Genomic DNA, 15,249 nt, shown 5'->3' with positions numbered 1-15,249 from the left:
AAAAATATCCTTCTTTTTTTTCGGTTCGGATTATTTCAGTTTGGTTTCAGTTTGTAAACCGAACCAAACCAAAAAAGTTGAAATCCCAGTCATTCTTTTTTTACGGTTCGGATTATTTCAGTTCGTCCTCGCCATCCAAAGCCCAATCCCCTTCCCTTTCCCCGTTCCTCTTCACCTCCTCACAAATCTAGAAACCCACAAACAGTTTTCCTCCTACCGATACCAGGTATACTAGCAACGAACCGGCGAGATGAGATTCAACGTGAAGACCTCTGCCCGAGCTCTCCTTCTGCTTCTTGGGTCAAAAACGAAGAGGAGAGGAGGCTTTAGTGTCTGCTTGTGATCTCAGTGGACCAAACAGGTGAGGATCTTGCCTCCGGTAGAGCTCAACCGAGCCCTAGATCTGAGAATCTAGTGTTCGAATCTAGGTCGATTCGGTGACGACGGGTCGTATCGACCCCGATCTGAGGTCGAAAGGGTAAGAGGAAAGAGAGGTACGACCGGGTCTCTAGGGGACTCAATTCTTACTGTCGAGTTCAGAGGTGGGCGTGGGGTCGCCGGCGACATTTGGTGCGAGGGACAACGGCTAGAGCACGGCAGATGATAGAGAGTAAAAGAGGAGAGAGAAAGGGGATGGTTTTCTGGGTTAAGAAAGGGAGGAGAGAGAAAAGGAAATGTCAGAGAGGGGTTTCGTGAGAACTGAGAAAGAAAGAGAAATAAAAAGAAAAATTGAAGAAAACTGAAAACCGAACCGACCCGAACCACTTTTTTTGTTTGGATATTTTCGGATCGTGTCTCGATTTGGTTCATAACAAACACTTGTCCTTATTGGTTCGGTTTGGTTCGAATATTACGGAAAACCAAACCGAACTAAACCGTTGACACCTCTACCGACTGGGGACAATCCAAGAAGCAAATGTTTGCTTGGAACCCGGCAAGAGTGAATACGAAGTTGGAGGGATGGAAGGAAAAGCTAATGTCCAAAGCCGGAAAGGAAACATTAATCAAGACTGTTGTGCAAGCCTTGCCTCAATACGCAATAGCCATCTTCAAAATCCCAGTCTTTGTTTGTAGAGAAATCGAGTGAAGGATAGCTTCCTTCTGGTGGAATCAGAATGACACGAACTCCGGGATGCATCGGAAGAAATGGGAGATTCTTAAAACCAGAAATGACAGTGGGGATCAGCTTTCGCGATCCTATTTCCTTTAATAAGACAATATTGGGTATACAGTATTAGAGACTTTCACAATCACCATCGGCCCTATGGAGTCAATTGTTCAGAGGAATTACTTTCCCAGAGGAGATTTTTGAAATACGAGGAAGGGTTCGCGACCTTCATTTGGTTGGCAAAGTTTGCTTGTTGGCAGGGAGTCCATTAGTGGAGAAATTAGATAGGCAGTGGGAAATGGAAAATCTATTAAGTTCCGAGAGGGCAGATGGCTGGAAATGGATGTCAATGGAGGACCGGCCAACCTAGGTGAGCCCCAAAGAGTTGAGGACCTGATTAATCAGGAAGACAGGGCCTAGAATGAATACGGGCTGCAGAATCTTTTTGATATGAATATAGCTAGCGAAATTCTAGCTATCGCTTTAATAACGAGTCTAGAGGAGGATAGGCTGGTCTGGATAGGGAATAAAGCCGGGACTTACATGGTGAAAAGCACCTACAATCATAGCGAACACAAGCTTCCTGAGTTGGACTTAGGGAGCGAAAACGAACAGGTTGCAACAAACTCAATTACTTTCAATTTGGCAACCACCGGCTAGAAGATCCCTCAAGATCAACATCGATGGCTCAAAATCAGAAGGCTTGCCGGAATGAGCAGTCGCCGAAGTGGTTCGTGACTCGAAGGGTGTGCTGATTCACGGCTTCGCGAATTCTGTTCATGCTGGTTTGGTGATGGCGGTCGAAACACTAGCTCCGCTCGGATGTCTGAAGTACTTGGAGGAAGTTTTGGACCGGCAAGGACATTCTACAAAAGTGGTTGAAGTGGAAAGCGACAATCTTGCCTTGGTCAAATGCGTGATGGCGCTGACCAAGGCCGGTGGGACACCAGGCCTGGACCGAAGAATGCAAATTGAAGCTGACCCGTCTTAGTTTTGTGCGTCTGAGCCATTGTCCAAGAGAGGCAAAGAAGTTAGCAAATTGGGTGGCAAAAGCCCAATCGAAAACAGTAACTTCATTCTACTTGGCTGTCTTATCCCTGCAACCTATGATGGATATTTTATGTTCTGATGTTCACAAACTTTTTTTGAGTTAATGAAATTTTCAGTACTTTCGACCAAAAAATAAAAACATTTGTTTCAAGTTAGTGATGATTAGTGCGATGGCGGAGAGATTGAAACTGAATCCAAATAATGAAATCAGGTTTCTCGTGATAAAATAGAAGTAGTTGAAGGAGGAAAGATAGAATATCTACAGGAAGTCGATTTTGTGATACCTGAAATGGACGGATCTATCTAACAAATTTGGTTGGAATCTTTTCTCAAAGCAAGAGCTTTTGATTGATTTCGTAGATGTGATTCCGAGAGATTTGCTTTTTACTGAAGGCGGTAAAAATGAGTAAACATGAACCAGACCTTGTAAATACGCATGAAGCGTAACAGAGAAAAGCTCTCAATTTTCTATTAATTCAAAGGACAAGCTCATTGCAAAGAGAATAATACAAATATAAATAGTCTAAATTTCCTAATGATTCACCAATAAAAGATAATTGAAAAGCTATTAAAATATTGTCTAGAATCTAATTACCCAGATCACAAAAAACATTAACCGAACAGGGCAACTTGGATACGCTCTGAAGATTGTCGCATCTGGAGATGTCGAGATCCCAGAAACGAGAAACGTGGGAAACACTTGCGGGCAGGCCAGAAATCCGAGTGTCGGACAGGTTCAGGATTGCCAAAGACTTCAATCTCCAAATGTCGTCGGGGATTCTCCCCTCTAAACTCCCGCATAACGAGAAATCTATCTCTTCCAGCTTCTCCAAATTCAAAATAGCTTCAGGAAACTCCCGTATGAAAGTACCCCTCATCCTGAGCACTTCCATAGCTTTCAAATCCTTAACAGAAGGAGGTAACTCTTGAATCACAGTGTCGGATAAATCTAAGAATTGCAGTGACCTAAGGTGTCCTATTCCATCTGGAAGACGGGATAGCCAACGGCAGTGCTTCAGAGACAGTGTCTTCAGTTTCTCCAGCAATCCAACGGACTCCTGGAGGGTATTGATTTCAGAGCCGTCTAAAGCAAGATATGTGAGAGACTTTAAGTACCTGATCGAGTCGGATATCTCAGTCAGTTTTTTACAATTACAAGCACTGAGAGTTTTGAGCTTCCTCATGGAACCTTCTTGGACATTAATCCGAGAAATGGAAGTTCCATCGATCACCAGCTCTTTCAAGCCTCTCATGGGACCCAAATCTGGCAATTGACAGAGGAGACTGCATCCCTTCATGTTCAAAGAAACCAACTTCGTCAGATTACAAAATGATGGATTGATAACTGCTAAGCTCGAGCAACCTTCCAGATTAAGTCTTTCCAGCTCCATTGAAGCAGGAAATTCTGGAGTGGCTGTCAATTGCACACAACCAGTTAGTTTCAAAACTTTCAGTTTCTTTGCCTGCAAGATAATTAGGATATGTTAGTAAATGTTTAGTTCCTGAGAAATACGTAGTCAAAAAGTTAAAAATGTTTGAAGATAGTAAATTCATTCCACACCTGCTGAAGTAGCTCCCAACCTCTCCAGTCTTTGTGAACCTGACTCCGCGAAAAATCAAGAATCACCAGGTTTTGCAAATTCAGATTTAAATGATCCATAATGATTGTAAGGCACCCTCGCCAATCAAGCCACCTTAAACTCAAAAAATGATCCCGAAAGTTTCCCCGAATATCAGCCTGATCCATCTTGAGGAACCTCAAGTTCTGTAAACCAACAAATTGATCACATTCAAAAATGATATTCTCTTCAGATCCGTCAGCAAACTCCAGCCCAAGGGCTTCAACGGACTTAGTTCCCTGTCAATCAAGCAAAACAAAATTATTTTTAAAAAATGGAGCTGTCTTTTAGCATCACACTTGACGAATAATTGAACAACAACAATCAATAACTGTATCAATTGGCATCTAAAGAAGAAACGATATGGCGCAGTACTCGCAGAAGTTACCTTCCTTTTTTTTAGTACATCCAATGCTTCTTCATGGTTGCATAGCCTACTGCGCCTCCAAGGTTCATCCTTGCTTTCATTCTTGACAATTTCCCGGCCAAAGGTCTTCAGTATTTCATGCATGCATAGTCTTTGATCCTCTCCAATTTCTACCAAAGACATGGCTTGAAGAGATATAATCGAGTTAGTAGGAAAAAATTTACAGTCATCCCACATGTAATACGGGATTCTCTGGTCCTTTCCATTGAGGAAGCATGCTATATCAAGAAATATCTTCTGTTCGTTTTCTTCTAAGGTGTCATAGCTCTTCTCCAAGGCTGCTTGGACACTCTTATCAGGAGCTTCTTCCAATGCAGTCAGTTTTTCCGTCCAAACTTTCTTACTTATTTGTCCGAACAGAGATTCACCTACCTTCTGGAGAGCTAAAGGAAGCCCGTCAGTAGTAGCAACGATATCTGTTGCCAGTTGCTTGAATTTCTCAGGGGGAGAATCCGTTTCAAAAGCATGCTTACAGAATAATGTCAGAGCATCATCTTGTTTCATCGTTCTAAGGACACAACTTCCTGCACCACTGACTTTTTGAAGGACGTTTTTCCTTCGGGATGTCACAATGACCGTGCTCCCTGGGCCAAACCAATCAAGCTCTCCGACTAATGCGCTGAGCTGTTCGTGATCCTTCACATCGTCAAGGAGAAGAATGACCTTCATGGCGAGAAATCTGCTCTGAATATATGTCAGAGCATGGTCAGAACAATCGAACTGTTGGGCACATGTCTTGTGGAGGTGGGAAATTAGTCTGTTTTGCACAGACACGATGCCGTGATCTCTAATTTCTTCTTGAATCTTTTCAAGAAAGCTACAGGCATCGTACAGATGATGAAGTTCATTATAAACACATTTCGCCAGGACTGCCTTACCGACCCCGGGGATGCCATAAATTAACACCTTTTCACGTGTGTTTCCAATTCTAACCGCTTGCCCATTGCGGTAGTCAAACTTCAGCTTTGCCTTTATTTTTTGCACATGAGGATCGACTCCAACTAAATGTTTCGGCACAATTAGGTCCCTCTTCTTCAGCTTCAGCTCAACTTCACGGACAATTTCCTTAATGACTTTGCCATGATACCTGCCAAATGTATGTGGAATAAAGAGGACATGGAGGAGAAGGATTGAAAGCGGAAGAAAACCTATTTATGCATGATGCAATTGCAGCCGTTGTCATTGTTATAATAACAAATATATAATTGGATATGATTTGAACCTATTTAATTTTAACGCAAAAGTAGGCAAGATATATGAGAAAAGTAATCTCTGGCCAGAGAGTGTCATGGAAATTACACTTCACTTCTTTCGAGGAGATGGTGTCCCTTCAAGTCTCCAATCCGACTGAGAGCGCACTTCTGGGGTTCATCCAAGGCCAACTCAAAAGGGCCCGTGCACTTGCGTACATCCGACGGGTTGACATGGTAGAAGATGGGGATGATGGTCTGTTCATTGTTGTCCATGCACTCCACCATTTGCACCAATTCCATGAGACAGCTCCGGCTGGACGCGTACTCCTTGGAGATGACGGGTATTGATATCTTGGACTGCTGTATCGCCCCCGTCAGATGGGGTAAGATTTCGCTGCCTCTCAACAGCTCTTCCTCGTCTCTAAAGACGCGAATCCCAACACCAATCAGCATGGTGTACAGAAAATCCGCAAAGTGATTGCGCGTGTCTGGCCCTCTGAAACTCAAGAACACTTCGTAGCTAGACATTGATTCGTAACGTGACTGGTCGGTGGAATAGCTCGGTCACTGCGTATGCGCACGTCCTTTGGATGGACAATCCTCACACTTATATATAGACCAGGGTTGGTTTGGTCTTCGGTGAGCAAATCGACCGTTGACTGGTCGGTGGCAGTGGCGCTTGATGATCTTCTCCTTTGGTAGGTTCTGTTGTGTATCCGGATTAGTTTTTGAACATTCCTTTCACCCTTTTCATTTCAGTTGTTTTCATTTTGTTTTGTTTTTTTCTCCGAAATGACGACACTATTAATGAAAAAAGAACAATTAAGCCAAAAACCTATTCATTGTTTTATTTGTGAGAAAAAAAGGCAATATATCCTAAACATTGTGCGGATGTTAATTCAGTCCTAAACTTTTCAATTTTACCAATCTAGTCCTAAATCTTTATACAAAATTCCAATATAATCCTTCGGCTAATTGACACTGGAAATTGATGACGTATCACCGGCCGTCCTACCTGTCAAACTGAAGACAGGGTTTGTTTGTCCACCAACGAAGTAGGACAACGCGGCAGAGAAAGGAGAACTCCCACCTATCAGTATCTTGGTGTTAAAGGGGGGGATTCTTGATTTTGAAGGGCGAATGCCATCTGATGAACTCATTGATTGGCTCCACATAGTTGAACGTATTTTCGAGCTTAAAGAAGTGCCCCATGACAGGAGTCAGATTAGTTGTTGTCAAGTTCAAGAAGTCCTTCGACCAAAAAAAAAAAAAAAGTTCAAGAAGTCCGGCTAGGCAAAAAGAATGAAGAAGAAGAAGAAGAAAAAAAAATAATTTCTTTTTCAATTCTAATTCTTGTTCCCAGAATCAAGAATTTTTTTTTTTTTTGCTTCTTGATTCTATTACAAAACTGATTCTGGGAATAATTTTTTGCAAATTTGTGCCCGGGAATAAAAAGTTTACTAAATTTATTAAACGGATTTTTGTTCCAAAACTGATTCTGAGAACAAAAGAATAGAAATTTTCATTATTTGGCAAGTTGCCAAAAGGGACCTTAAAGTGCAGTCACTTTCTTAAAAGATGTCCCTAATTGAACATTGCTTCAAATAAGAGCCTAAGTGGCCAAGTTAGTCTCAAAAAAGGGCTTTTGAGCTCGTTGGCCGGCCAAATTTTGGGGCGCTTGATTTTTCCGGCAGCTGAAACAGGGCATTTTTGTCCAAAATAAAATCTGGAGTTATTTGAGACAGACTTTTCTGGTGAGCACTTGATTTTGCTCTGATTTTTCCAGCAGCCGGCCAACGATTTTTCCACGTCGTGATCGAAGAAGAAAACAAAAACAGAGCAAAAAAGAGTTTATGTCTAAAGATCGAAAATGTACGAGGATTTTTAGCGACTGGGACGAGGTGACAACTACTGCTTCTTCCCGCTTCTCAACTCGCTCTCTCCACATCTGAATCTTGTACCGCGGTTTGCGGCGACTTGGGGGGAGAGACTTCTTCTTCGACTTGCCCCTTTCCGCGTAGCGACAAGATTCGGTTTGCTGTGATTTCTTGGTCGAATCAGAGGTCGCGCTTATTTATAAGTTCGCGCTTGAAAGATTCGCAGCTTCAGTTGTCGCAAATCTGGAGTCGAGCGGCGAAGCAAGTCCGGCTTGAGCTTTGCCACTCGACTCCAGATTTGCGGTCGAGCTCCGTCCAAACCTCGAGTGTCAGCCGACCCCAGCGGGGGTCGACGGCACTCGCTGGCGAAGTTGGAACGACGTGGGGCACATCCCTGACCATGCTCCCCGAAAAGAGAATTTGGGTTCTCCAAGTGCAACGAAGAAGGAAGAAGAATTTGGTTTTTCTTTTTTAATTTTGTTTTTAGGAATTGTTAGTTTTTACCCGTATATTTTTTGGACAAAAATGCTCATATCCTAGCCGTCGGAAATATCACATGCTCGAGCCTCACCCGAATGGCGACCTCGCCGGTCACAATAAGAAAACAGAATATAAAAAGGCAAATAAAGAGAAAAAAATAAAAAATTTTAATAAAATTTTAAAAATTATCAAAGTCAGCGGTTTTCTGGCAAAATTGGCCGGATTGACTGAATTGATAAATTATCAAAATGTTTAGAATTAAATTGATTAAATTAAAGTGTTTAAGATTGAGACATAATTATAATAGGTTTAAGATTTCTTTGATAATTTCTTCGACGAAATGATGACGTTTGGTTGAGCTTATGATTTTGAGTGGGAAATCTCTTTCAGCGTCTCGTGATGGCATCACGATGGAGTAGAAAGAGAGGCGCGCACCCATGCACGCGTTATTGCGGCCAACACCAAGTCCAATTTTCGGGACTTGTTAGGATTTGATTTACCGAGTCATGGTGCGGCGCTTCATCAGCTGATATGATGTGTGACTGTCCCACTCGACCCGTCACGGACACAGAGGTCGAGCTGTCATTGGTTGTTGGAGGCGCAACTCGACCGGATCGTCAAAGCTGTGGCGGTTCCGGGACTCGTTGCCGCGGGGCTTAAAGCGATAGCAAGGACCCCGATGCGACGCTGAACCCTCGTGCTTGAGCTTCGTGGAGCTTGGCCATTGCACTATGGTGGCTGGTGGGTGAGTTTTTTTTTTTTCATATTTTTTTTATTCTTATCCTTTTTCTTATATCATCTTTTCTTCTTTTTTCAAATTTATTTATCATTTTCCTTTCTTTAAAGTTTTAGTTTTTTTTTTCTGATGTGGACGGGTGTCACGCCCCGACCCTCGAGCACGCTAACATCCCACCATAGTCGTTATAAATGCGACGTCCTAGGACGCGTCGCCGACCCAATCGAATCACTAACGATTAAATGCATGCGAAAGCGAACTAAAACTCCCAATCAAAACAACAGGGATAGTCAGGAAAACACACCTCAATTTAAACAACATCAACAATACATAGGGTTAACATATTACGAGCCCGCCACACAGATCTATCCGATTGCAACCACAAAAGGTAGGGGTTAACCTAGCTCCTCTATCTACGAGGATAACCTCAAAAAGGTGTTTCCCCTCGAAACAGCCAGTTCCCTTGGAACGCAACGCGTACTCATACCTGAACACCTGAAAAGTGGTTAACAACAACGAGTGAGATAAAATCTCAGTAAGTTAACGACCTAAGCCTCGATTAGGAGGTCAACTCATCTCGGATGTACCTAAAACATGCAACGATACATCGAAGGTGGATATCTCAACATAATACTCACAACATTTCGCCACACAGTCACAGGCAACCTTACCTTGCCCCGGGCACATGCACACGCTGTCACGCCCCGTACCCCACTGGAACGCAACATCCCGTCATGGTCGATTATGGTGCAACGTTCCCAAGAAACGTCGCCGACCCAACACCCAATCAGAGATCAATCGCATACGGAAGCACGTATATAAATATATATATATACAACCGTACAAATAAACACATGAGACCAAGGTAGAACAACCAGCAATCAAACAACTCTGAAAATATATATACACTGGCATTGCCATAGAAAACTTTTTACAACCTTCGACTATACAACGATAGTGAAAAGCACACACCAGCAGCTACTCGATCAAAAGTGGGGGTCCGGTCACGCCATCAGCCCCCTATAATACCAAGCCACGTACTCCTGGGTGTGGTAGTAATCCTCCCCCACGTTCACAACAAAACCGAGTAATATCTCACATAGGCTGCTCCGTCTCTATAGGGATGTACGCTAGACGACCACTGGATATGATGCGGTATCCCAAAAAGAAGTGCTGTCCTCGGCATTCTATGGCTGGGGGTCTGAAAATGTGGGTTATTACAACCGTGAGACGAATCTTAGCGAGTATAACCCCCTAAATCTAGGTTAGGCTAACATGCAATTCTCCTGACCGATAACACATAATCACATTGCAAGTTTACTCATAAATAATTTCTGACCTAGGCCCTCTGGCCCAGATTTCTTACCTGGCTGACCCTGCAAGTTATTCAAAATAATAATATAGTCCAGTCGCATATACGAGCACTCAGTTCACGTGTACGTCAAGCGTATGTTCATGCTCAATAATGATAACATCACGGACTATTCACCGAGTCCCGCACACTCACATTTTGGCCCACGCATTCTTATGCATGCAAATGTCCACATTCATGTCTCGGCTCACTAGCCCACACTGGCACACTGGGACTTTCTCAATTTATCATTTAATATGACCCGCGTAAAATGCATCAGGTCTCTTTATTTAATCACAACACTTCGTGGCCATCGTAAATACGCCCCCAGCCCAGTGTCTCTAGCCCACGTTAAAACGCATTAGGCGCAACACCGATCTCCTTACGAATCAGAGCCCGCGTAAAACGCATCAGGTTGGTCGTCTTCCGAACGTACCGGGCATCGTCCCGCGTAACACGCATCAGGACGGCACACCCCGCGTATCACGCATCAAGGCAAAATGTGATCACACGAACATACAGCCAATTATTATCTGAACCCCGCGTAAAACGCATCAGGGCATAGTTAGGTGATCACATGCTCATAGCAGGCACGCATTCTCGCACTATTCATCACTCGTCTCATTCTCGGCACTCAAAATACGTATCCGTGCAATGCAGTATGATGCACCATGAGCATCAAATATAATCAGGCACTCAGTCAATTTCATGCCGCAACAATCATTCACTAACCAATTAATACCGTGCGGCCCAATTTCACAATGGATAATTCAATAATATTCAATAATCCAATCAAGCCATTAAATGGCCAATCACACTCCGCACGAGTCGGCCACGCAGTCACGCGACATGGAATTATTCAAATTTCCCAACAATTGGGTACCGAATCAACAAGCCAATCAGTCCGGGCATACCCGGTAGTTCAATCATAAAATCCCCAACTCATTCGTACTAATCCAATAATTATCTCTAACAAACCCACTAAATTCCTTGAATTTATTCCACCAATTGGTCCTCAATCCAGCACGAATTATATACCGATACCACCTAAGCCAGTACAAAATACACTGATAACACCTAGTCTAGTCTAGAAAAACGCACTATCAGTCCTAATCCGAGTTTAGGAAATATACTCACCTAATTTCTGGACCACGGTAACGGGGAACGGACGGTCGATCACCGACGCGCGGTAAGGATCGACGGTGGCGTTCTGGGTGCAAGTCGGCGGTCACGGCGACGACGGAAACGACGATCCGCGGCTGATTCGGTTACCTTCGGGGCTGGAACAGGGGGCCGTGGTGGCGAACAGGTGAAAGGGAGGTCCAAGGGTTTGTGGCGACGGCTGGTGGGCGGCCGCCGGCTCAGGCGTACTTGTTTCGCGTGAACGCATCGTAAAATGCGAAACCTGGAACTGAGAACAAGAAACGGAGAAGAAGAAGAAAATGCACGGGGAAAATGACCGAATAGGCTAAGAGGAGAGAGAGAGGGTCTAGTCAAATAGGTCAACAAAGTGTGGGTGGAATCCAAGTGTCAAGATCTAGGCCAATTGGACAATTTTGCCCTTGATCCAATGGCCAAGATTAATCCATATCCAATTATTTAGGGGTAAAATGGTCATTTGCCACTAACCCAAGGCTGACCAGACCTGGATTAACTCTAACCAACCTTGGTTAATCCCAAAATTAAATCCAAAATTCGGAATTGGCCAAATTAGCCCTAGGGGCATTTTCGTAATTTTTCGATCCCGAACCGAAATTCCAATTTTCGCACATACGTGTTCCATATGTGCGTGGACAACATAATATGGCGTCTGATCTTTGAAATTCATTCTTTAAGCCCTCGAAAACTGACTGCGAAGTTTCGAGAATAAAATAATATTATTTTTCTAATTTTTGTCGAAATTCCAATTTTTGTCCATAACGACTCCCGGTATGCGTGGCCACCCAAAAATGGCATCAGCCTCGAAAAATAACCTCGCTTGGCCTCGGAAATGGACATCGAGGTCCCCAGGGGCAAAATTGTAATTTTCCCCAATTTCTGTTGAAATTTCCGTTTTCATCCGTATTACTCCCAAACATGTGTGGCCACTATAAAATGATGTCCGTCTTGCAAAATAGTCGTAATTACCCTTGAAATTTTGATATTGAAGTTCGGGCTCAATATTGCGATCAAAATAACTCGTTTCGAAGTCTTAAGGCCTCTCACTAACGGGCGGCTGTTTAGGTGTTACGCGTATCGACCTAAGATTGTCCGAGTCATGATGGCCTCGAATTTTGAGAGAACAAGAGGAACTATCACTCGCACCGGGGGTCGCGATCGTTTGGATTAAAATCGGGGTTCGTTAGTCAAGCGTACTTTCGGTCGTGCGGAATCACCCGCGAACCGATCGTGCGTCGCTGACTATATCAACCCATCATTCTCCTAAGATCGGCCTATATTGGCTCAAAATATTCCCTCGACGTTTCTCGAACTCGGCGCTCAATCGCGATCGGGTCCTTGGTCCACGTACCTGTTCCTATTTAGCCTTGCCCATTTGGTTAGTATCCCGTGATTGATCAAGTCCGGGCGAGACTTACTAAAATCAAACGAGAATTAATGCACACTTTATTGGTCCCGGTAACGGGTCAAAATTCAGGATGTTATACACGCCCTGTATGTTATGATTCACCGTATGCCATAATAATACAATAAGCATATAATACAATCAGAATACGCATCAACTTTCTCAAGCACAATGCATTCACACGTGTCCTGATTATAAGGTGAAACCGCTTCGGTCCGTCCCATACCATGCCTAACAATTTCATCCCATAATCAAGCGCAATGCCACCACAATCTTTCACGCATATTCCAATTACTACAGCCACACTAGGGGCTACAGCACAACCCGCGTGATTCGCATCAGGTTGGCAGTCTTCTGGCATAACCGGGCATCGTCCCGCCCCGTCGAGCACGGCATCGTCTCACTCAACCACAATGACGGCATATCCCATAAATGGGTTCATTCGGAATCCGATTCGCGAATGACTACGTCTCCCCTGCTACCAGCGACGGCTTCCAATTACCAAATTGGGAACACCCGTTAGGGCCACGACCAAACTCTAGGTTGGCGATCATCCGGTATACGGTTTTCCGGTATAACCGGGCACGAAAGGAATCTTTAGGTGATCATGCACACATAGTAACACTCAAGTTCCATCATTATATTTATCAATAGCCAATGTAAACATAATCCATGCTAATACGTTGAAATATCGCAACTTCCACACATAAAAATGTACTAAAATATTCGCACGTGGTTATGCACATATCAATAAATTCCCAAACTTAGCATGCTTTTATATTCAAGTATCCACAACATATTCCTCATATAAAACTTAACAAATAAACCCGACACCTCAGGGTTTATTAATTAAATACCCGTAATTCTATATTTCACCATAACCAAACAATTTAATTTGGCAAACAAACCGATATATAAGGCAGATTCTAGCTTAGGCATCACAATTTAAGCCTAAAATAAACACTATTTAATTTCGGAATTTCCACAAAAATATTAATAAAATAATAATATTTTTAATTCCGAAAATTAATAAAATATTATTATTTAATTCCCGAAAAATTAATAAAATAATAATATAATTAATCCAATAGATCATCACTAATCCCTAATCAATTAGTACTAAGCGCAATTAACTTAAACTAATCCATCCTAAGCAAGTTTAACATACTAATCAAAGGATTAGTGCGAAAACTCACCCGTTAGCGAATCCGACGACACGAGCGCGACGGCGGCGGCGAGGGCTACGCGTTGCACGGTCCGAAAACAACACGGAACGATGACGGTGGCTGGGTCTCGGCTGGACAGCAGATTTGGGGCGGCTGTTTTGGTTCGGCGAGGCTCGGTTAACGGTGGAAATGGCTTGGATGAGCGGCGTTCGGCTCCGGGGCGGTCACGGCTTGTCACAGCGCTCGACGGTTGGCTCCACGGCAGCAAAAATAGCAGCCAAGGGGCTGTTCTTGCTGCTTCAGCCGAACCAAAGAAAGAGGAGGGAGAGTTGGACGTGAATGAGGGGGGGAGGAAAGAGAGAGTGAGAGTGGCCGGTTGGGGGGCGGGGAAAGAGAGAGAGAAATGAGAGATATTTTCTCTCATTAAAGCATGTCTCAAAGTCTTCTTTCATGATCCAAAAAATGCACAAAAGTCCTCTCTCTTAAATGCTTTTGTTTCTTTGTCTTAAAAGCTAGAAGGGTATTTTGGTAATTTCACAAGGTATAAAAAAATTTATACGTGTATACGAGCTAGAATTTTGTACGGACTCATATAAATCAAATTTGGACTCAAACGGATTAGGAATGGGCTTGAAAATGCTAATGGGTTCAACTTGGGCTTGAAATTAGGCTTAATGGCTTAATGGGCCTTATTGGCCCACTTGGGCTTGCCTTGGGCCCAAATGGCCGAATCACATTGGGCTTGAGGCCCAATGTGCCTTCATCCGGCCCACTTCCTCGTGGGCTCAAATTCTCGGCCCGTTAAATCCTTTTCCGAGAATTTCGAGCAAACCGATAAACGAGCAAATCAATGAGATGGTGTCCAATAATTTAGTTTTGAAATCCTCGGAGATTCAACATCAAATTTGGATTCTAATTCGTGGTAAAAATCAATCAATTGCGACTTTAGTATATCTTAAACTAACGGGCGGCTTTTAGGAGTTACGCGAATTCGACCCGTGGTTGATTCAGTATCAAACCACGTTTAAGTTTTCTCGAACCATGAATGATCTCGATTGTCATGTAATTGCGATGGGTCAATCACAAGTTCCAAAGTACGCGATCATCAGTCAATGGGTTTAGGATCATTCGTAATACATACAACGGTGAAGCGGAATCAACCGCGATCCGATTGTATGCTATTGGTGAATCGTTTTATAACCATCCCTTGATCGGTCTATAATGGCTCAAAATTGTCCCTCGTCAATTTTTATGGTCGAATTGTCAATCCCTGGTCGAGTTCTCAGGTCGTGCGTACTTAATTCCTCAATAGCCTTTCCCTATCGGTTAGTCTCTCACGAGTGATTAATTCGGAGCGAGATTTACTAACAGTACATCAATTAATATTATCATTTCATTACATCCCGAATAGAGTCGAATTTCAGAATGTCACAACGGGTGCCCCCGACGCCATGTGTCTTAAAAGAATAAAAAAGTCATGTCATCATTTTTCATAAGTAAAATTGAATAGAGAGAACAAAGGGATTTGATTACACGAATTTGATAAATTTTAAAATTTGAATGTATTTTTCATAAATTTTAGTACTCAAAACATATTTTCGCGACAGATTTTACGGTGTCTGGCTCACTTATCCCTATTTTTTACTACACGGAAGGAGCAACATTTGAGAAAAAGGCAA

At 43.1% G+C, this 15,249-nt stretch overlaps 2 protein-coding genes across 2 annotated transcripts in view; both read right to left on the bottom strand.

Moving 5' to 3' along the window:
• Positions 1-2,677: 2,677 nt before the first annotated feature.
• LOC115693832 (disease resistance protein RUN1-like) overlaps positions 2,678-15,249 on the bottom strand; it is a 28,667-nt gene continuing 16,095 nt past the window's right edge. The window contains exon 7 of the mRNA XM_056307471.1: positions 2,678-3,621. Within this exon, the coding sequence (XP_056163446.1) occupies positions 2,746-3,621 (876 nt within the window). The 3' untranslated portion in view covers positions 2,678-2,745. The remainder of the gene's footprint in view (positions 3,622-15,249) is intronic.
• LOC115693833 (disease resistance protein L6-like) lies at positions 3,684-5,961 on the bottom strand. Its single transcript, XM_056307470.1, has 3 exons — positions 5,504-5,961; positions 4,166-5,291; positions 3,684-4,016 (listed from the first exon to the last, which is right to left on the bottom strand). The coding sequence occupies exons 1-3, from the start codon at positions 5,923-5,925 to the stop codon at positions 3,684-3,686; spliced, it is 1,881 nt and encodes a 626-aa protein (XP_056163445.1). The 5' UTR covers positions 5,926-5,961.

The sequence above is a fragment of the Syzygium oleosum genome, unplaced genomic scaffold (genome assembly GCF_021117445.2).
Source record: "Syzygium oleosum isolate NSW1041296 unplaced genomic scaffold, Sole_v2.1 Sole_v2.54, whole genome shotgun sequence".
NCBI classification, from domain to species: Eukaryota; Viridiplantae; Streptophyta; class Magnoliopsida; order Myrtales; family Myrtaceae; genus Syzygium; species Syzygium oleosum.
The sequence above is the reverse complement of the archived record's forward strand: the minus strand, read 5'-3'. Positions and strand labels throughout refer to the sequence as shown.